General features: G+C 36.2%; 1 protein-coding gene and 1 pseudogene across 8 annotated transcripts in view; one reads left to right on the plus strand and one right to left on the minus strand.

Moving 5' to 3' along the window:
- LOC106879475 (uncharacterized) overlaps positions 1-24,540 on the plus strand; it is a 419,118-nt gene that overhangs the window by 158,566 nt on the left and 236,012 nt on the right. For all 8 annotated transcript variants that reach the window (XM_089358606.1, XM_089358605.1, XM_089358603.1 and 5 more), the window contains one exon: positions 17,146-17,358. In XM_089358606.1, coding sequence (XP_089214732.1) covers positions 17,146-17,358 — 213 coding nt within the window. The remainder of the gene's footprint in view (positions 1-17,145; positions 17,359-24,540) is intronic.
- Positions 3,052-3,170, minus strand: LOC128248948 (5S ribosomal RNA; annotated as a pseudogene).

The raw sequence follows: 24,540 nt of genomic DNA on the forward strand, positions 1-24,540 counted from the left end.
TATATATATTGATAGATAGATAAAACTTATTTGGAAAAGGATGCGTCGCGTTCGATCATATATGCAAACATACATACCTATATATACATACCTATATGTACATACCTACATACCCTGTATATATACATGCATATATGTGTTACCTTTGAAACGCAGGGTAGATAAAACAGGGGACAACTGATGAAGGGAATGTTCTTTATGTTGCATGTTTCATTTCTCTGTTTTTTTTCGTTTTTCGGAAAAAATATCGTTTTCTTTGTTTTTGTTTTTTGTTCTCATTTTGTCTACGTTTTTTTGATGTACCCATCTATGCATGTATATATACATATATATGTAGGTATCTACGTATATGTATGTATATATATGCATATACTCTTTACTCTTTTACTCTTTTACTTGTTTCAGTCATTTGACTGCGGCCATGCTGGAGCACTGCCTTTAGTCGAGCAAATCGACCCCAGGATTTATTCTTTGTAAGCCTAGTACTTATTCTATTGGTCTCTTTTGCCGCGGGGACATAAACACACTAGCATCGGTTGTCAAGCAATACTAGGGGGACAAACACAGACACACAAACACACACACACACATTTCAGTTTCCGTCTAGCAAATTCATTTACAAGGCTTTGGTTGGCCTGAGGCTATAGTAGAAGACACTTGCCCAAAATGCCATGTTGTGGGACTGAACCCGGAACCATGTAGTTGGTAAGCAAGCTACTTACCACACAGCCACTCCTGCGCCTATATATATATATATATATATATATATATATATATATATATATATATACATATATATATATATATATATATATATATATATATATAGTAAGACAACAAAAAAATGAAAGAGACTTCGATATTATGTAAATAGAGGAATTTATCTGTAATATACTATGTGACAATTATTCGGTTGTCATAATAAAACTCTGAGTTTTGGATGTTGGGGTGGAAACCTGTACCGGCATCTCGTCACTTATCGAGGCAATCAAAATATGCTATGAAAATGACCGTTAAACAAAGGGAAATTACTCTGTAATTGTCCATTATTAAGACAAAAGTGCTATTAGAATGACTGTTAAATAAGGGAAAAAACCAAAGGAGTAAAAATGCTCATAGCAATTGCGTATGCACACATGTGCACATGCACACCCACGTACATGTGCCTATATGCATATGCTCACTCACACTCGGATAAAATACATGTGCACCCATACATGCACCAATAGATGCACATATATATGCAACCATGCATGTACACGTATACATATCCACACACACACAAACACACGTGTGCATGTGTGTTTGTGTGTGTGAGTGAGCATATGCACATGTGTGCGCGCATGTGTATGTATGTACATGCACGCATATGTTGATTGCTATGAGCATTTTTATTCCTTTACTCTTTACTTCCTCCCCTTTGGTTTTTTTCCCTTATTTAACAGTCATTCTCATAGCTCTTTTGTATTAATAATGATCAATTACATAGTAATTTCCCTTTGTTTAATTGTCCTTTTCATAGCATATTCTGATTTCCTTGATAACTAAAGAGATGCCGGTGTAGGTTTCTGCCCCCATATCTGAAACTTGGAGTTTTATTATGGCAACCGAATAATTGCCAAATATATATATATATATATATATATATATATATATATATATATATATATATATATATATTAGAGGAAAAAGGACAGCAAAAACCAAGGTAGGACGAGTATATCAAGTTATTTAGAATATTTAATTAGAGTAAGGTGAATTTGAGATAATTAATTAATTAATTATTGGATGTCTTACAGCTGTTTCTGGGATATCCCATGTGATAATTTGGCGTCTCTATACACTGGGTAAACTGTCATCAGAGACAAGGTGTATACCAGAAACAACTGTAAGATATCCAATAATTAATTAATTAACTAATCAATTAATTAATTACCTCAAATTCACCTTACTCTAATTAAATATTCTAAATGACTTGAGATACTTATCTTAACTTGGTTTTTGTTGTCCTTTATCCTCTAATTTACACCTTCACTAACTTGGAAGCCTAGTATGGATCCCTAGCTCCAGCCTCAGCTGTGAACTTGAAACATAACAGATGACCAATTATAGCACTTACACAGCGTACTTATTCGTTTAGATCACTAGTGAACTAAACTCCTCATATTATATATATATTTATACCCTGTATTACCCCACTTAGTTCGTTTGATAGCTGCAAGGCTTTTTCTGTTGTGTTTGTGGTATTTGTGTAATTATTATCATTCCTTTCTTCTGTTGCATATAGCCGTAAGGCTTTGCGTTGTTATCTATCCACAATTCTTTATCTTTTATATTTATATAGTGTCCTGTTTGTTTCTGTCTCAGTATATATTCACTAGCTTTTTCCCAGTAGCTTAACAACACCACTGGAACCTCCAAGACTGAGTAGTCTCAATGATAATGGTGTGAAACCACGATGATATTTTGGTTCATTGACTGACAAGGAAAACTCAGCTATTCTGTGTATCGTGTCTTTGTCTATATTCTCTGACCATTAAGTTTTCATCTAGTTTCCCATTTACTCTACTTTCGTCTAACTTTTTTTCCTTGCTGTGTTCTGTCTGTTCAGTCCTCTATATATATATATATATATACACATAAAAGCAACCATCTTGACATAGCCAAGGCTAGCCTGCTAGCCTTTGCTATGTCAAGATGAATTTTTTTATGTATTCTTCTTCCCACTTAGATTTTAAATGTTGCCACAACAGTAATATGTCCATTCTGTTGTAATATATCTTTGTGCAGCTGAAGATTGCTCTGCATTTTGCATTTAATGTAATGCTCACATTACTTAAATAAATGGAGTAGCATGAAATGTGTGTACTGCAATAACCTTTAAAATACATGTTGCTTTTTTTGATTTTTGATCACCTTGTTTTTGGAATTGTTTGGATAATACCATACTATATTTTGGTGCCTAAACTTAAGTGCCACATTCAATTTTGAATCTAAATCTTTTGTATATATATATATATATATATATATATATATATATATACTGTGAGATGCTTACAGTACCTACATTTCCCAAGCAGTTACCCATTTAAGTACTAACTAGGCTTGACATTGCTTAACTTTGATGATCGGACGAGAATTGGTGCATTCAACGTGATATAGCCATAAGTCACACAAGTATAATTCAAAAAGTAAGGTCACCAAAAATATTTAGGTATCACAGAAACGTTTATTGTCAATGTTCTTTACATCATTTTAAAGTTTAAATATTTATCTACTTTTCTACATAGTCGCCATTTTGTTCGATGCATTTTTGTAGGTGCTGGGGCAGTTTTTGTATGCCCATGGCATTCCAGCTCACTGCCATGTCTTTGAAAATGTGTTGAACCTCATCTTTCACCTTGTTGTCATTGCTGAAACACGTTCCGGCCAAATGTTCTTTCAACTTAGGGAACAGGTGGTAATCACTGGGTGCCAAGTCCAAACTATAAGGTGGGTTGCGGTTTATGGTCTTCTGTAAGCATTTGTGGGAGCCATCTTGCGCACACCTTCCAATATTGCAACTTTTCACTCAAGACCCTATGAATGGTGCTTTGGGAAACCTCAGGAACCAAAATGCAGAGATCATCCAGCGTGATCCGTTGATTTTCACGCAGGATTTGCTCAACCTTCATGACTGTCTTATTGGAAATTGATGGATGCCTGCGTCTTTGTTTGTCATGAATTTCAGTACGACCAGCTACAAACTCCCTACACCACTTGTAGACGTGTTTGATATTTTCGATGGAGTAGTGGTCTGTTTGCATCCTGGTTGTGGAGCTGTCTAAATATGAGTCTACGCAGAAAGCTGTAATATCATTTGACAGGAACATGGTACACGTATTTTTACAAGCTGAATGATAAATAGAAATGATTCAATATGCGGAGGCGATGATCTTCTCCTGTTCATTGCCTCCTGTCTGCTAGCTGGCATGTGGTGTGAGGGAGCCAACTAGATCACGTCTTTGCTCTATGACGTCAAGATGCTGAAAGAGAGAGTCGTAAAGCCTTGTGTCAGAATCTCACATTCTTGTACCACCTAGTGCTAGTTTGTTTAAACCTGCTGTCAAGGGAGGTAACTGCGCCTACAGAGCCCCCCCTCCCAGACCGGTAGCAGTCGAATAAGAGTAATGTAGGCGGAGTAGGAGTGTGCTAGGAGGGGCACAGAAGAATGAACCATGGCAAAACAGTTGTATGAACAATTGAAAAAATACAATGCAAGTATGTACAAGGAAAATGTTCAGCAAAGAAAGGTGTCCAATCAAATAGAACAAAGTGTATACATACAATGATACAGAAAGAGAAAATATGAATGCAGTGTCTATAACAACATAAGTCTATTCTCCAAAACAGTCATTGGCGAGGCAAAGTTAAGAAATTTAAATAGTCTGAAACAATTTCTTCGGTTGATGAATCTATCTGCCAGAATGTGTCCTGTAAGGTGAAAAATGTGCTTGCGTAGTTTGTGTTTTGGTGAGTGGAGGTGGTGCTTGTAGGGGTGGCAGTGTTTGTGGAATGATGGGTGTGTCAGCAAGTGGCATAAATGTATTGGAAAAGGCTTTTTTTTACTCTGTCGATAGAGACTTCGTGTTTTTTTCTGTGAATATCCACAGTGAACAGTTTTGGTGTGCTTCTAAGAATGCAATAGGGTCCAGTGTAGGGAGGTGTGAGCATTTCCTTAATGGCTTCTTACAAACACATGAGTCCAAGTAGAAATATCTGGAGGTACTGTAGAAGAAATAGACTGGTCACAAGGAAGTATCGGTGGCAGGTCAGCAAAGAATGACCTGAGTCACATGATGTAAGATGTGGGGTCCACATTCTGTAAGTTGATGGGCGCCAACATTTGTCCAGAAAGTGCTAAGGTGGTGCCATACAGGAGCTCAGTGGAGGAGTAGCCTAAATACTCATTGACAGCTGAGCGGTGCCCCAGCAGAACAATGGGAAGAAACACAAACCAACGATGAGGGTCAGGAGCTGTGCAAATAGTGGCTTTGAGCTGGTGGTGGAATTGTTCCACCATTCCATTCGCAGCGGGATGGTAACTTGTGGTGTGGATGTGCTGAACTCCAAGCAATCTTGAAAGCTCACAGAACAGACAAGCTTCAAATTGGCGTCCACAATCAGTAGTAATTTTATAGGGTACTTCGAAGTGAGATATCCACCTGGAGATGAGTGCTCTGGTGACTGTTTCTGCAGAGATGTCCACAAAAGGGATGGCTTCAGGCCATCTGGAGAAGCAGTTGAGGCAGGTCAACATATAAGTAAATCCGCAACTGACCGGCCAAGGAACCTGGTGTCTGGTGGCTGGAAGTGTCCAAGAGGTGCTCTCACATGACGATGCACCTTGGATTGCTGACATGGTAGACAGGCACGTGACCAAGCAGTAATAGACTGGCACATATTTGGTCAGGAAAAGCAGGCCGAGATAAGCTTTACTGTGGCCGCAATGTCGGGGTGTGACTGAATGCAACGACGATGTTCAGGAACAAGGGGTTGGGGTGACCTGGTAGAAACATCACAGAGAATGGTTCCTTCAAAAAAAGGCAGAGGCAGGTGTTCAAACTTGCAGCAGGAAAACTGTGTTGAAGACATGTCCAGAGAGTCCAAGGAGGGTTGGTCAGTAGCCGTAGCAACCAAATCAATTGAAGTAGGAGTTGACAATGCACCGACAAACAGGCGAGATAAAGCATCGGCAGGGGATGTTGTCAGTGCCAGATATCTGGCGAATGTCACTAGTGAACTGTGATATGTAATCCGAATGCCTTGTTTCTCTGGGCGAGTATCAGTCTGTTTTGGCAAATAGAGCAAACGTTAGCGGTTTGTGGTTGGTGAAAATCGTGAAATCTCTACCTTCGAGAAGATAAGAGAAATGCTTCACCACCAGATAAATTGCTAAGAGTTCTTTACCAAACACACTGTATCTCAATTCGGCACTTTTCAGCTGGCGAGAAAAGAAGGCTAATGGCTGGCTTTGGCTGTTGATGGATTGCTCTAAAACTGCGGCAATAGCGGAAGATGACGCGTCAACAGTGAGTTTCAATTTTGCATCTGCAATAGGATGAGCGAGGAAGGATGCTTGAGCAAGGTCAGATTTGACAGATTTGACATCCATGCATGACTTGCTGTACACTTCTGTTAATTGGCAGTGAATTTCAATCGGTTTAATGCCTCTTGCATTCAAAATCCAAATAATTGCACAAACTTCACACTTAGCAGTAGCGTCAATCAGGAGCTCCATCAGATATGACTGTCAAGCCAAGATTGAGTGTGGCAGTGAGGCATGCGTAAGGGCAAGTGCAGGCACAACAAACACAAAAGTGCTGCCAATAGCCACACGCACAGTTTCCCTGCATCCCCAGTGCTTTGGGATTACCCTCATATATACTCTTATATACCTCTCATCTTGGGTTTTGTCACTGAGAAATCCTCCCCTTCCTTCCACATCTCACATCATCTTATTCATCTATATGGCTTTATTACAATGTTGCTTTCCACCTCTTTTTTTTTGTACTACATCTTATCACCTCCTCTCTGACCCACTCTTATTTCCTTCACCCCACTCCCTAAACTAATATTGTCATTGATCATATCCGCCTTGTTTGCTTTTCTCTCTATCACCTATGTACCCTTGCTTCTAACGATCTGTCAGACAACTCGCAAGCATATTTGCTGCTCCTTCTCTACCCTTATATTGATCCTCTTATAGCAGGAGGTATGTCATGGCACCTTATTACCTCTATCTTCTCCTTTTTCCACCTGTTCCTATCCCTGTATCATACTGTTGCCTCTCAACATCTGGTACAAAGCCACCTACTTCGATGCTACACTGCCTCTCAAGCAAGGGATCTTGTCTTATGAACTACTAGTCCTCTCTAGTGTCAGTGACATGAAAAAGCACTAATCACAATCTATATGTTATCAGTGTTAGCAACGACATCAAGCTATCATGTTTGTGGGTTCTGTCGGATATTCATGGATATCACCTGTGCTCTCTGAGGTCCTCCTCTTATACACGTTTTTGTAATGACTGACTAATTGATGGATAGTTGATTTTATTCCATTACTGTGTCCACTGATACTAACTATATATAAAAAAGAAGTACAGGACCAAACATTAACTCTGATCAAGCAGCTTGTGCTTTTTGGAGTATGTAGCATCACATCATCAGCTGAGATGAAGAAGGCAGCTGTGACCATGGGAAGGCTAAAAAATATGTTAAGAGATGATAGTGGAGAATATTCGTTGAAAAAGTAGTGTGAAAAAAATCTTGAGAAGATAAGATCTCATGGTAGGAATATGTAGAATCAAGAAACATAGGGATGCAGACTTTGGAAAATGAATATAAATCTAAGATTTGAATGCCAATAAGAAGATAAAAAGAACACAAAGTTTTATGTAGAATGTGAATTTTAAAGTTTAACTGTAGAAATTGTAAGAATAGAGAGTTACCACAGGAAACGATAAATTAATAAAAACAGTTGTTAAATGTTGCAAAAAGCAACATAACTACTTGCTCATCTCTTTGAAACATAACACAAACGAAATATGCTTTACAAGGGCTAACCCAGGAGGGTGGGGTGGATGAGGGGCTCGTGCCTCCCTCAAGAAAAGAAGTGCAACCTTCTAAATAATGTTATTACACCCTTTTCTCCTGAAATTGTATTCCCTTCTGACTTTGTGTGCTCCCTTCGAAAAATTCCTGTGACTGCGCCTGTTTTAGAAGACAAGTTTAATGATAGAAAATTTCCATAAATATAATCTATATAAATATGTAGGTGCAGGAGTGGCTGTGTGGTAAGTAACTTGCTTACCAACCACATGTTTTCGGGTTCAGTCCCACTGCATGGCACTTTGAGCAAGTGTCTTCTGCTATAGACTCGGGCTGATTGTGACTGGATTTTGTAGATGGAAACTGAAAGAAGCCTGTCATATATATATATATATATATATATATATATATATATATATATACATACACACACATATATATATATGTGTGTGTGTGTGTGTGTGTATGTATGTATGTATGTGTGTGTATATGTTTGTGTGTATGTGTTTGTCCCCCCAACATCACTTGACAACCGGTGCTGATGTGCTTACGTCCCCGTAACTTAGCGGTTCGGCAAAAAAGACCGATAGAATAAGTACCAGATTTACAAAGAATAAGTCCTGGGGTCGATTTGCTTGACTAAAGGTGGTGCTCCAGCATGGCCACTGTCAAATGACTGAAACAGGTAAAAGAAATAAGAACAACTGTTTTGTATTATGCCAAAGGCAATGACCCTGCATTATATGACAAAAGAGGGAAAGTAATTTATGAAATTAGTTAATCAAGTTACATATTGATATTATGAATTTGAGAATAAAACGAGGGAAAAATAAAAAGTAATTAATTACCAAAAATATAACCATTTTTTCCTTGATAAATTAGTGCACATGTTGAAAATGTATCAACTTCTTAACACTCGTTTGTAAGGTCAATTTTCTGTTCACAGTGAGCTAGTTGCTGTTGAAAATCTACAATGAAAGCAAGTTTTAAAAGAATCACTTTTGAGCTATGAAGAGATTTCTTCAGTTATTGTTTTTTTCCCTGTTTATCATTTCCTTTCATCAACTGCTTCTTCAATCTGTCTCCTTTTATTGACACCAGTGAAAACATGTTAGCGTGTTCCTTCCAAAAGAATATTTTGACTCAGTTAGCTTGCTGCTTTCATTCCCGACACCTGGAAGGTGATAGAAATAATCATATACGACCTCTTTATTACTTTGAATCTGTTTTCTCTTCAGTGATTGACAATGGGATTTCTGAAAAATTGGATTTACTAGAGATTGCTTTTCTTCTTATTTTTATTGCTTCGCAGCATTTCATCAAATTCTGCTGAAGTTGACTTTGCCTTTCATCCTTTCAGGGTTGATAAAATAAAGTACCAGTTGAGCATTGCAGTCGATGTAATCAACTAGCTCCTCCCCCAAAATTTCAGCCCTTATGCCTATAGAAAGAATTACTACTCTGTGTTGAACTGGCAGAATTGTTAGAGCTTTAGAAAAATGCTTTGTGATATTTGTTTCAATTTTCAGTTCAAATTCCTCTGTGGTTGACTTTGCTTTTTGTCATTATGGGGTTGATAAAATAAGTACTAATCAAGTAGACATAATCGACTTGTCACCCTCCCTGTCAAAAACTTAGTGACTTTGGGCCAGATTTGAAAGAATTCCTTTTTTTATTGCTTTGTTGGGTCGGAGGTGCAATGTCCATAACTTTTTATAGGGCCTCTGAGACTGTAGAGTCTGACAGCGGAAGTTACCTTAAACTAGAAACCCAGTTGGCCTGAATGGTTGCCATAGAGTAGGCTCCACTAAAGGCATTCAAGGACCAGGTGGTGATGTGAAACTGGATGACAGATTAAGTCAACAGCTCAATTAGGCCACAGCAAGATTTGATCATAGAATACAAAGAGCCAAAAGAAATACTGTAAGAAATCTCTTTCACTGTTATAATAATTTCACTTGTCCATTATCTTTGACTGGTACATTATAAAACTCAGAAGGACAAAAGGCAAAGTTGACTTTTGAACAGAATTTGAACTCAGAACATGAGAAACCTGCCTAGATACTGCAAGCAATTTTTCTGATGCTTTAATGACTGCCAATTTGCTGAGACTGCCACTTGAAACTGGTCCCTTGCCTTTGAGAACTACAATAGAATTGATGGTGTTGTATTTGATATAAGACATGTTGTCTGATCATATTTGGCATGAGAACCTTTTGCTTTTGAATTGCTTCTTTCTAAGTTATAAACAACATCAAGCATAGAGCACACAAATGTGCTAGACATTAAAATCCCTAAGGGTGTTTCATGGTGACCACATGTCTCTCACATTGACAAAACTGCATCCAATATGCTTGGTTTTCTCTTTAGGGACCGGAAATACTTTAGCTGCTGATCTTATACAAAGTTCATTAGAATATTGTTCTCATATTTGAATGTGGAAGTATCCAGCTGATACAACACAAACATATAGATCACATTTCAAACATAAATATAATAAAGAAAATGAAACCTATTCATCAGCTGGCTGGAAAGAATTAACCATCAACAGGCTGCAACTTCTAGATAGCAACACTGTTGCTTTCTCTTTCTGTCTCTTCTACAATGGATCCTTCTCTTCTGAATTAATAAGCTGCATTGTACACTTTTGCAATGGGCAGGCACACACATACATATGTGTGTGTCTGTGTGTATTATATAAAAAATGGGGAGGGTTGGTTTATGAGATTACCTTGAATTTCCTGTCCATAAAGAGTTTAGCTTTATGGCATATCATCAGATCCCAAAACATATTGGCCCAAGACCTCTTAAAAATATGGACGGGAAACCTAAAGTAATCCCATAAACTAACTGGCCTTCCCTATTTTAAATATATATTGCTCTACAACTTTTAGTGTGCTTCTTCTTTTGGATTTACGTTTTTACAGATGATATATATATATATATATATATATATATAAGGAAAGTGAGACCAGGTAGAAAATGTTAAAGCAATTTTATCATGAAATACATTTTGTAATGTTTAGTATTGGCTTCAGTCTTTTCAACTTTTTCAACTAAGAGTAAAACAAAGGTGGATATTAATTAAGAAAAACCAATTGAAGAAAAAATCAAATGAAATGTTTTGTAAATATTTCCAGTCTTCAAATAGGTAGGAAATTTTCCTTTTTTCTGTCTCTCTCATTGCCTTTGTGAAGGCTTGGTAGGTAGTAACAGATCTAAAAAAAATAGTGTTTATGGGTACAGAGAAATATTAGTTTCTGAAGTTTGATGGCTTAAGCAGAAACAGCTAAGGAAGGAGAAGATGAAGAAGAAGAAGGAGCGGAAGAAGAAAAAGAAAAAGATAGGTGTGCTATGACTCAGTAGTAGAGACTGACTTAAAAGCGACCTGTTGTGGTTGTAGCTGTAAAGATCCTTGTTGTAGTGTCATCTGTGGTGGAAGCATTCAAAAGAGGTTTATATTTTGTGATAAAATATGATTCTTTGCTAATGTGCTTGATTATAGGTTGCATCGTCCCTAAATTTATAGAGGGGGAAATATTCTAAAGCTGGGTTGTTCATTAGTAGCGCAAATCTCGATGTGTTCACTTAATGCTATTTTTCTGTATTCCTATATTTTAATCTGGGATCTATGCCTGGTCATCCTCTGGCATAAACTGTTTTCAGTTTGACCAGTGTATTACTCTAGACACCCTGAGCAAGTTAACACATATGTCAGGTTTTCTGGAGCACATGTGAAGTTGTTTTCCACTGTAAATAATAAATATACCATAGTTAGGTCTTCTGCATTTTGTACTGTTGGTTTCGATGTTGTTGACAAGTGTACTTGAGCTTGTGTTACAATACTTTCCATTGACGGGTTGTTTTTTGCTCTTTATAATGGTGTGAATTTGGAGGATTTGATTCATTCTATGGTCCCTTTTTAGTTCTGAAGGATGGTGTTGAAAGCCTTATTGTTTTGGGGGTTGTGCGTGGATATGTATGGTAGGGCTTTTGGTTGTAATTCATTCTTTAGTTTGGAATGTCTGAGTTTGTGGATGTTGAGTTGTAGGGTATGTTGAAAACCAATATCAACTAGTGATGGTGAGTAATTCCTGTTGATGAGTGTATCCTTTAGCTCATATAGTCGTGTGTCCCTTGTATCAGGTACTATAGTGCAAATCCTTTTTGCCAGGTTGAATGGGATATTCATTCTAGTGTGTCTGAGGTGGTATGAGTTGAATGGTAGATATTGCTTGGAGTCTGTGGGCTTATAGTATGTGTCTATTTCTATTTTTTGTTGGATTTCTTAATGAGGATGTTGAGGAATGGAAGTTGTTGATGGCTATATTCCATCGTAAATTGAATGTTTATGTCAAGTCCATTTAGAAGTGCTTGAAATTCTTTAAGTCTCTCTATATGTTCATGCCAAAGAATGAAGCGGTCATCTAGAAGTCTCTTCCAGTTATTTTCTATGTAAAGGGAGAATGGATTTCCATATTTTTGTAGTACCTTATGATAAAAAGAGTGATTTCTAGGTACCCCATAACTAGGTTAGAAAAAGAAGGACCATTCTTGTACCCATCACAGTCCCCAATTCTATTGATAGAAGCTGTCATTGAATATGAAGAAGTTATTTTCCAAGATGAATTTTTGCCCTTCTATTATGAATTCTCTTCTGATGCAGTGTGGGAGTTCATTGAAGTAATTCTCTCGCCAGAATTGCATTGTCTCTATTCCTGGGTTGTGGGGTATATTAGAATACAGGTTCACTACATCGAAGGTTACTAGTAGGATTTCTTTTATTGTTTCAGGGAGGTGGTTGAGCATATATACGTTGTCCCTTACGTAACTTTTGATCTGCTTGAAGTAGGTTTAAAAGGGTTTCTAAAAAGTTGCTGAGGCAGTGAGTTTCGCATGCGGGGTCTGCTATTATAGGTCTTAATTTGAGGTCATTAGGTGGAAGTACCTTGACTATTATGTCTGTGGTTCCCCTGCTTGCGTTACTTATTTTTTCACGTTTGTGTCTCTTAGGAATACCATACAATTGACTGGATTTAGTTTTGAAGTTAGTCATATAGTCATATTCCTTGTCAGCCCTTCTCTGTATAGGTTTATCAGAGTTTTTAGACTTCTCATTATTTTCTGCTGACTGTAGTGTTGGGCTTTTTCATAGAATGCTGTGTCTTCTAATATGGATAGCACTAGAGTTATATAATATACTGTATCCATTAAGACTACTGCACTCCCTTTATCAACCTCCTTGATTGTTATTGTTTTATCATCCTTTAATCTGTTCAGCTCAGCCCATTCTTTCTTACTGAAGTTTGGCTTGTATTTTTGTCTGTGTATGTGTTGATATGGGTAATTTGTGATGTGTTCTTAGAAACGGTCAAGAATTTTGTTCTTACCTTTTCAAGGGGTGTAGTTACTTCTATTTCTGGCCAACAATTTGTCCTTGTTGTATTTGTCATATAGTTCCCCATCAAGAATTCCACAATGTCTTCTTTCGTGTTGTTGTAGTTGGAACATTGGTGGGTGGGTGTAAATTTGAGCCCTTTGAAGAGTATGTTGATTTGGTCTAGTGTTGGTTCTTTGTGAGTTAGATTGATGACTTTTATAACTTTTGGTTTCTCCTGTATGTCTAGTGTTATCTCGTATCCTTGTGTTTGTGTACTGGGTCTAAAAAGTGATTGAGGTGGTTGGGACGGTAGCTGTTATGTAGTTGTCCCCTGTTGTTGTGTAGTGCCCTGTTGTCATAATTTATGGGGTGGGTTCTAGGATGCGGATTGAAATGTGTGTCCCTGTATTCCATGTACAGATGTGGTGCTTTAGAGGGTCATTGTTGGTAATTATTTCGTGTGCTATGGGTTTGTTATGCGTGGTTAAGCGGATTGTTGGAATAAAAGTTATGTTGGTATCTCTGTATGGGGCATGAGTGTAATGTCTATCCTGTGGGTAGTGATTTCTTATTTCTTTGTTTGTTGTTGTGGTACTTCCATTGTTGTTTTGCAGGCAGGTTATGAAGTTAGGGTTAAGTCTTCTTTTTTTTGGTAGGGTAGATAGCTCTGTTTTTTAGATGGGTTTGAACCTGTGTTAGAGTGTTGTTTTGAGTTTCTTATTTTTAGGAAATAGTTGTTGGAAGCGTATTCTGTTTGAAAGACAGTTACATAGTTTAAAATTCAAGTGGCACTTTTCTCCCAGTGTTGGAGGGATTTCAGTTCTTCTTTGTCACAATCTTCTTTCCATAGTTTTGAGAACTTCTCTAGGTTGGGACCTTGCATCATTTTGTTGATTTCTTGGTTGATCTCTTCATCGATGGGTTTCACTTTATCTTCATTCATCTGAGCCCTCAATTTTAGAAGTTCCATTTCCATCTTCATTTTTTCCAGTGGCATTCTTTCCCTAAGGCGTCTTTGTGCCTTGGGTTCATCTATAAAGGCTCACAGTTATTTACTTACTTGTTCCTTGGTTTAGATAGGGTTCAGTTACCATGGTTTCACTTTAGTACAGTTTTTGTAGGGTCGAATATTTTTCTTCACTTAATGCAAGCAGAAGCCCCTCTTCATCATTTCCATTTGGGTTTTTATTTTATTTATGGTTTATTTCTTTTTTATTTCTTTGATAGTAAGGTAGAAAAATCCTCTAAAATAATGCTTAAGTTCAAAATAATTAAAAAAAAAAATATTTTGTAAAATATTTTGAAAATTGAAAATTGAAAATTGTTTTTTTAAAAAGAAGGAAGTTGATTTCTCTGGAAATAAAAATTAGTACATTAAATCAACATTAGAATGAAAAGGGCTTAACATAAATTGAAAAATAATTTATATAAATGAAGCAACTGTTTGAAGAATTAAAAGAAATTAAGAAAAAAATCAGAACCAGTATAATTGCTGGATTTTCACTGACATTAAAATGCACCATACAAGCAGAGTCTACCACAAGCTCCAGTCCTTGTTGTGGTGGTTTGTGTATGTCAGTGACCCTGCAGGGTGCAAGCTCCTGGTAGGACCTTTCATGCTGGACAGGTCAAAAGGTTGAGGTCAGACTAATATGGACCACCTCTTCTCAGAAATAAAAATGGTCTGTATTGGGCTAACACCCCTAACTTGAAAAAGCAAAAGTTACAGAAGCATTGATAACAATTTAAAACTAGCAAGACTTGGGAGGGGACAGTCGACAGCCAAGAATGGTGGAGAAAAATCCTTGATGTTCTATGCTCCACAGGGAGCAAAAGACTTAAGTAATACATACAGAGTAACCTAATATATGTTGATTACATTGACTCTGAATGGATAAAAGCCAAAGTTAGCCTTGGCAGAATTTGAAATCAGAACGTGAAGAAAGATGAAATGCAACTAAGCATTTTGCTAATGATTCTACCAGCTTACTGCTTTAATAATAATAATAATAATAATAATAATAATAATAATAATAATAGTAATAATAATAATAGTAATAATAATAATAGTAATAGTAATAATAATAATAATAATAATATAATAATAATAAGTTAACATTCAAGTACCAAAGCTTATAATTTGCAGAAAGAGACTCTGTGAGACCTATGGCTATAGGTTACGGTTACAGAATCAACCAGAGCATGTAAGACTCACAGAATCAACCAAAGCAAGTAATACCAAGCACTCTGAGAAGTTAAATAGTAATGATATTGTATGCAGTGCTTAGGTGTACTCACACACATGCATGCGCACAGACAGATAATTGTGCATGTGTGTGTATTTGCATCTTATCACATGCTCCTCCATTCTGTTAAGAATAAAGAGCTATGAACTTTGTACCCATCATCCTCCTAAAGTTAATAGAATACCAGTTATCAATTAGTGTAAATAACGCACCAAAAAAAAAAAAAAAGAATTCAATAGGGGGTGAAATAGTACAGTACCAGATTATAATATCTTATAATACTTAAAGTCTAAGCCTATAAATTTTACTTCAAGTTTTGTTGGGTGTAGGGGTCATTTATAATAATAAAAAAAAAACAAGAAGTTTGATTGATGCAATCACTTTACTCAACTCTCTCTTGGTCATTAACCTATTTAAATAGAATAAAAATCATTGTCATTGTTGATGCAGAGTCAGTCGTGATATTGAACCTAACTATTTATTTTGTTGTATGAAATTTGTTGACTCACATGCCTGTGTGTGTGTGTGTGTGTGTGTGTGTGTGTGTGGATACTTTTAGAGTAAACTGAAACTTCCATCCTGCTTCACTTGTTAAAATACTGACCCCTTTCTTGAAATTGTGGCTTCTTATAATTTGCACAAAGCCTGACATATATTGAATAAAATATCGTTGTTATTATTGATAATGATTTCAAATTTTGGTACAAGCCAGAAATTTCAGGGCAGGGTCTAAGTCGATTACATTGACCCCACTCCCTTGATCAAATTGATGTTACCTGAACAGGTGAACAATGCACGATGTGTCAGGTGTTGAAGTGATTGCAGAGCAATGTGAGATGAGGTGATTTGCTCAAGAACACAATGCATCGCCTGCTCTAGGAATTGAAACCATGATTTCACAATCATGAGTGCAACACCTTAACTACTAGGGCATGAGTCCTCATAATAATAATAATAATAATAATGATAATAATAATAATAATAATAATAATAATAATGATAATAATAATAACAACATAGGCCACAAGAACATTTGATTCCATTGTCATCAGTAATTAACTGGGACTTATTCTATCAACCACAGAAGAATGAAGTGCAAAATCAGTACTAGTGGGATTTAAACTTCAAATTCTGTTAGCTATTTAATCTTATGTACTACTTTACTGATTAATAATAATAATCTTTTTTACTATAGGCAAAAAGACCCTGAAATTTATAGGGCACTAGTTGATTGCATTGACTCCAGTGTGCAGCTGGTACTTATTTCATAAATTCTGAAAGGATGAAAGGCAAAGTTGATCTCACTGGAGTTTGAATTCTAATAATTCTATCAGCTTGCCGCTTTATTAATAATGATAATAATCCTTTCTACTATAGGCACAAGGCCTGAAATTTGCAGGGAGGGGACTAGTCGATTACATCGACCCCAGTGTTTCACTGGTACTTAATTTATTGTCTCCAAAAGGATAAAAGGCTAAGTCAACCTTGGTGGAATTTGAACTCAAAAGGTAGTGACAGGCAAATTACCACTAAGCATTTTATCCAACGTGCTAACGATTCTGCTAGCTCGCTGCCTTATTAATAATAGTAATAATGATTTCTTTTATTTGCCACCAAAGAGGAATGCGGTTTTGAAGTTTGAAACTTTCTGGAGTCAGATTTAATGATTTGGTTTTAAGAATATCCATGACTGATCTTTTTCCACTCCACAGTTGATTTGTTGATCACTATTTTAGTTTTACTTTTATTTTGACTTTATTTTAATAGACTCCTGTAAAAGTTATTTCTAGTGCCAACCATTTTCTTTACAGGAAATGATTTCTTTATGTGTTACTTATAAATATTTCTTTGAACATCTTTATCATAAATGATATTTTTCAATTGTTCTGCAAATCTAATTTTTACTTTTGTTTCTGCTCTTTTCTAGTGAGCTGAAAAATGAAATCCAGGACATTCGTATGAAAGGAATTTTACGAGATGGAGATGATTCATCCCGATTGTGTGCCCGTTGTCATTCTCCACTGGGCGTTATTTTTAACAAGGGTGAAATATGCCCAAACTGTCATTTCAAGATGTGCAAAAACTGCCGTGTTGCTCTCTTCAGTGGTGGTTGGACATGTATTTTCTGCTTCAAAAATATGTAAGCATAATTTTATTTTGTTCATTTCCTGATGATGATGGTCCCCTTTCTCAAAGACAAAGGGAACTAGACATCTCATTTCAATAATTGTACATTTAATTGAATAACTTGATTTTCACTGTACAGACACAAGTGTTTTTAACCAAGGACTTGTGTTTTTAATGTCACCACTGCCCACAGTAGTTTGTCTGTAGCAGTATCAATTAAAACTTTTCCAAGTGATTATAGAGGGAGAGAGACTGTGAAAGTGTTGGGTGTAATCTCTTGCAGCATCAGTTCTGGCTCTTTGCCATTTAACTGTAATACCTGTGACAACAGTTGTGCAAGTTGTATTGGACCTTCTCTTTCCCTTGGACAATATCAGTGGCAAAGGAAATAGGAGACTTGCATGCATGGACAACTGGTTGTCTTCTTCAAAATAATTTCTATTCTTTTCTCTTCTTGTCACTTTTTATCTCAGCTTGCTTTTGGGATGACCATAGAAAATGACACACAATGAGACTTGTATAAACAGAAAACTGGTAAAAGATGGCAAACAATCAGTTGACTATAATGTGATATATATGAATAATACATATTTTATGGGAAGCTTGTATTCATGTGAGTTAAAATGTCACTTGAGAATTAGAACAATAGCTGTTACTTATGAATGAGAAGATACATGCAAAATGGAGTAATGAAAATTTATAAAGTCTGATTTACTTGCCAATGTTGGGTAATGACTGTTTTCAGTGCAATACTTTTTATAGGTGGAAGTATTATGATGGAACTATTTCTTATTTGTTATTTTAAATCTATAAGCCTAGACAAACTGCTTTACAATGTACAAATAATATTCAAACAAGTAATATAAGTCACCAAGGTACAAGGGTAATTTAAGTGCAAAGTAGTTAACTAAAAATATGAGGGGGAACCAGATGTTCCATTCCAATAACTATTCATTTAATTGAATAACTTGCCTTTCTTTTTGTATAGACACCAGTGTTTTTAACCAAGGCCTTGTGATTTTAATGTCACCACTGCCCAATTGGTTTCTAGTAACATCAATTTAAATCTTTCCAAGTGGAACATTGATAAATGTATTTGCTATTGATGAATTGTATTGATCCTCATATCGATTGGGCAATGAGAAATGTAGCTTTAATCTTTTGATGTTGAAAACCATTGGAAAAGGTTTATACTGTTGATACATTAAAAACAGCTAGAGATGTTTTATTGTTTATTCAGTCTGGCTATTTGTATTTAATGCTTTGCTAAATAATAGTTACAACCTGTATAAATTGTCCCATCCCTTCTATTGACATACAGAATGATGGAATATGACAGACTATCTTTTGATATCAGCAGAAGAAAAACAAAAAAATCTAACACTATTAGTAACCAATAAGATTGGGATAGATTAACTGAAATCCCTAGTAAAACTGCTTCATAGCTGGATCCTTAATGGCATAGGGCACTACTAGTGTTGGTCTTCAAATAATACAAGCTGCAATTTAGACAATGTACACATTTGTATTTTGTGTGCTTCTGTAACGATTTGGCAGTTGTAAGAATGTTGAATAAAGACAGCCTTGTTGTACTGGTCCTGACTGTCTGTGCTTTGAGTTCAAATCTTGCTGAGGTCAACATTGTCTTTTATTCCTTCTGGGGCTGGTACAATAAAGTGCCAATCCAGAGCAGTGAATGGTGTATTGTTAGATTTTTGTTGCGCATTATAGTATCTGTTCTCACTCTCAGTACCCTGACAGCAATGGCACTAGTGTCAAGGGGTATAGGCCCTCATTTTGCCATTTCTGTGGAGAGAGGCTTGTATGCATAGGTAGTTGCTAGTCTTCCTCAAAATGGAAACTTTGCCTGCTCATGCCCTGGCTCTCTGTCAGTTATGACGATGAGTGTTCCAGTTGGCTTGATTAATAGAAAGCCTACTTGTGAAATTAATGTGCAAGTGGCTGAGCCCTCAACAGACATGCGTATCCTTAATGTAATTCTCAGGGAGATTCAGCATGACACAGAATGTGACAAGGCTGGCCCTTTGAAGTACAGGCATTACTCATTTTTGCCAGCTGAGTGGACTGGAACAATGTGAAATAAAGTGTCTTGCTCAAGGAGACAATGTGCTCGCAGGAATCAAACTCATGACCTTATGATCGTGAACCAAACACCCTATACACTAAGCCACACACCTGCACATACAAGTGTAGATACATAGTTAACCCTAACTGATTTAATATGCTTCACTTGAGTTTAGTCAAGTAGTAGTTCAGTTTAATTTTGCTAGGCTAAGTGTCAGGACAAATTGATCACGAAGCTTGCCAAGTTAAAAATAAAGGAATCAAATGCCAGTTTTACTTTGAAAAATTAATTGTTCTGGAGCTGATTTTGCTTTTTTAAAGAGCAAAAAAAAAAAAATGGTTTAAAGAAATTTTTAATTGTTCAGTAAAAGGACCAACACAGGAGAGCAGAAAATCAGAAAATTTCAGTGATTAATAAAAATTAAGTTAAAATCTGTGTTGAGATGAGATAACCAACTGGACAAACTTATAGGCTAATCATCAAAGGATGTTGAGTTTAAATTCACTGTTTGTATTTTGTTGTTTCTAGATATAACACAATATTACCTCAGTTCATTGAGCTTAGGAACACATACGAAATCTGCTGTCTTATTCAAAGAGAGATCTATCTCTTATCTCCATGCTATGAAATCATATCTAAGTGCTGTTTCTCAAACTTCTCTTTCCTGAAGAGAGCTTGAGAGATATTTAGTTTTTAACCAGTCTATATACAGAAAAAACAATGTATCTCTTGAAATGATTTAAGGTAAATATTATATAGTCTACTTTGTCAAAATTTTTATATAATTTACCTACAGTTCAATTTTTTTTCAAAGCTATGAAGTGCCCTTCTTTAACATATTTCTATGAAATTTAAAATTAATCTTTTAGATAGCTTTTGCTAACCTTTTTATAATGATATTTATTATCTATATATCAGTTGTGTTCACTGGACATTAATTTATTAATAACAGTTACTGCTCCAGTGCACATTGCAAGTTTTTGTTATATCAGCTGATGATTGGGTGGTCGATTTGCTTAGTCATTAGTGTGTCAGGTGAATGTCTTGCAATACTTATTCTGGTTCCTTCTGCTCTGAGTTCAAATCTTGCTGAGATAAACTTGGCTGTTCATTCTATAGTACTATCCTGACTGTTCTGCTGGATCAAAGGGCAGGAGGTGGGCAAGAAGATATCTAAAGCCATTAATGAAAGTAGGATACATGCTGATACTAAATTTTCCTTAATTGCTAGTAATGAATGTTACATATATACATACATACACATGCATGCATGCATGGTAATTGTTCCATCTTCACAGATGATAGCCATTTCTTTTTTGCTTCCTTATGGTATTACTGACTTTCTTTGACCTCTCAGATGACCATTCAGTCCCACTGCATAACTGTATGTTTCCAGCTGGCTAATCTACACTCGTTATCCGTTATCATAAGACTTTCAGTAGACAATGACAAATGAGGTCACAATAAAGAGACCTCTGTACATCAAAGGATTATAATGAAAAACACTTGTACAACACAAGTACCACTTGCTGAGTCTCTGTGATTAGTACCTAGTGACGGGCTTGTTACATACATGCAAACATACTGTGTAAACATACACACATATACCATATTGTACATATACTATGTCACACATATATCTTATGTCATTGTCTCAGTGTCTAGATTTCCTTGCTTGCATGGGTCAAATGAGACTAAGTTGGGGTAGTATTTCCTATAGCCAGATGCCCTTCCTGGTGCTTACCCTTATCTCTTTCCAAGCAGGGTAATAGTCTCCCAGTCTAGCAAAAAATAAACAGCCTGGATATAGTTACCTGGAGAGAAATGAAAACAATCAACGCTGTTTGAATGGACCTTTTTGTCTACAAAGATCACAAAACATGTCAGGACATGTGAAGAAGCCAGGATATGCTTTTAGTGGTGGACTGCAAGAGAACAACACAGCTTTATGAACAATGATGCTTTTGTTTATAAACAGTGGATACAAGAGAAAAAGAGCAGTATTACAAACTTGCTTGCACACACACATATGCATGCATACACACACATATACACACGCGCACACACACACACACACACACACACACACACACACACACACACACACACACACACACACACACACACATTGGATTGTTCATTTGTTTTACATTTAAAAAAAAAATTCATGTTCTTTTACTTCTTATTACCATCTTTACCTCTCTTATCATCCCCCACTCTAATTACTCTCATACACTCTTATTACATGAAATAACCATGTATCTTCTCTACAGCAAGAAATTTGTTCCTACCCTTCCTTTCAGCACATAAAGCTCCCTTTCTGTCTATTGTACTCCTGTTTAGTTGTGACAGACCTTTAGTCTTTTAAATTACATGGCTACTCCACTGCTGCTGGCACCACAAAAAAGTGCCCAGTACACTCTATAAAGTGTGCTTGTTTGATTTTATGAAGAGCATCTAGTCATAGAAACCTTGCCAAAACATGCATGATGCACTTCTCTGGCTCATTAGATCCAGTCAAACATTTCAACCCATGCTAGCATGAAAGACAGATGTTAAACAATGATGATAGTAATGATGATTTTCTATGCTTGCATGTATTGGTTGACTATGTTATTATGTTAGGCATTGTCTTACAGACAGATGCTCTTCCTGATGCTAACCTTTACCTGCTTTTCAAGTAAGAGATCTCTTATTCCTCATGGCTGTGATAGCATGAAGTGACTAAATGATTTGTTGACAGGAGTACTGAAAACAGCAGCACTGCTTGCCATAATTATAACTGTTACAAAAAGATTATACACACACACACACACACACATTCATATTTGTACATACATGCATGCATGACAGTCTTCCAGTTTCCATGAACCACATTCACTTACAACACTTTGGTCCATCTGGGGCTATAGCAGAAGATTTTTGCCCCCTTTTTACATTTGCTTTTTCCATTCTGGCATGGGTTGGATATTGAATGAAACTCCTGCAGGTGGATGTTTTTCATGTCATTGACCAATACTTGCTTTTCAAATAAGGTATTTTTTTATCTACTGGTCATTAGACTACTGAGTCACAGGACATATTGGAGTTGTTCAGAGTTGCAGCCAATGAACCACAGGTCATATGGAAGATGTTTACAGTTGCAGTCAAATGATTTCTATGTGACGATACAATGTGCAGGTACATGCATGCATGCATGCATACACACACACACGTTTCTGTAGAGTTTCCATCTACCAGATTTTACTCACAAGACATTGGTCAGTGCAAGGCTATAGTAGGAGAAAGTACTACACACAGTGGAATGGAGTCTGAAACCATGTGATTGGGAAGTGAGTTTTGAAATAACACAGCCATGTTTGTTGAACCTACACAGCAACATTTCATTGGCATATGGACTTAAGTAAACCCCTTAAACATTTGCATTCTTGCTCTGTGAATAATTCATTCACTAACAAGATTTGAAGAAATGCTATTCCCTCACTCTCTATTGATTTTCTTCTGCTGCTGCTACATGAATGCAATTTCCTATTTTTGATTGTGCATGTCTTATAAAAATGGTACCAATAGAATAAATAGTGTCTATTTCTTCCTGTCTGTCACAATAGTACTTAATAAGATAAACATAGAATTGTTAGTAAGGTGTTTGATCAACACACTTCCCAGTTCTGTCCTAGAACTATTGAAATGACTACATTTCACTAGATTATAATTAATTAGTCAGCTTAATTGTTAATGATGATTTGTGACCAAGAACTGGTTTTTAACTAGTTGATTTATTTTATTTTACTTTTTGATGTAATATTTGATCAATAAGAGAGGTACAGGCCCCATAACTATTTCTATGTTATGTATATTAAAGTTTTTTCTATGATTCTTATTTGTGAGGAGGTTATTTTTTAAATATCTAAGCTAATGGTATGGCTGTGTGTTTATGAAGTTTTCTTATCAACTATATGGTTCTGGGCTCAATCCCTACTGTGTGATACCCTTGACTACTATAGCCTCGAGACAAGCAATGTCTTATGAATGGAATTGGGTGATGGAAAATAAGAAGTTTGTTGTTTGTGTGAGTGTGTATGTGGATGTTATTCCACACATCCTCATTAACACTGTCTGGGTAAAAACAGTGTCTTTGTTTACAATTTCCAATTCATTAACCCTTTAGTGTTCGCATTATTCTGCTAAAATGAATGCTTTTTCATCTATATTGTTTTGAACTAATCACACATTATCTTGTAGCTATGAGATTTTGATGAGGTAGCTGTTAATTTTTAAAACAATATTGTAGGGTTGGTGTGAGAGACCAGATCTAGCCAGTTTGAACATAAAACAGGCAGAATACTTTTGGCCGGATATGGCCGGTTTAAATGCTAAAGGGTTAAATGTCTTATAGTTTCAGCCTTCAGTGGTTGAGGACCAGTGGAATGAAAATATACCCTACATAGAAAACAGTTGAGGGTTGACCCAAGTCTTGTGAGTAAAACTAGAAGCCTGTGAAAGTCTGTCAGATGGATTGTTCTTGTTACTGAACAGTCTGGCCTTGACACACATTACATCACTAATTCTGTCTGAGAATTACAATAAGGGAACATGTATGGAATAAATCAGTAACATAATAAATTAGTTTAACAAATAAGTAAGTCTGTTGATTGAACTACTTAATGCTCATCATTACCTCCAACACTGGATCCACCACCATCAATGCTGTAACTGTGGGCCAATGAGGAAGTCTTTTTATGGTCACTCAACTTGTGAAAAATAATAACTAAATCTTCCTCAAACAACATCCTCCCATCTTAAAACTAGCAGGACTCATTGAATAATGTAGTTCTAGATAAACAATACCAGGATAAAAGACTGGTTGGTCACAGCTGCAATGCCTTTGAACATAGGTCTGCTTGATCAATAATGACATGAAATTAAAGGGGTCTTAACTAGTAAACAAAACCATCTCATGGGTCCTTTGGATCTAGTTAAATTGATTCACAGAATCAGCCTCCTTTAACTTTGCTCAGATTGCTTTCAATTTTGATGTATCGATGCAACTCTGAATTTTGATTATGATCAACTAATTACTTGGTTTACCAATCTTGTAAATTAAAGAAT

This window comes from Octopus bimaculoides, chromosome 10 (assembly GCF_046866305.1).
Source record: "Octopus bimaculoides isolate indiv1 chromosome 10, ASM4686630v1, whole genome shotgun sequence".
Taxonomy (NCBI): Eukaryota; Metazoa; Mollusca; class Cephalopoda; order Octopoda; family Octopodidae; genus Octopus; species Octopus bimaculoides.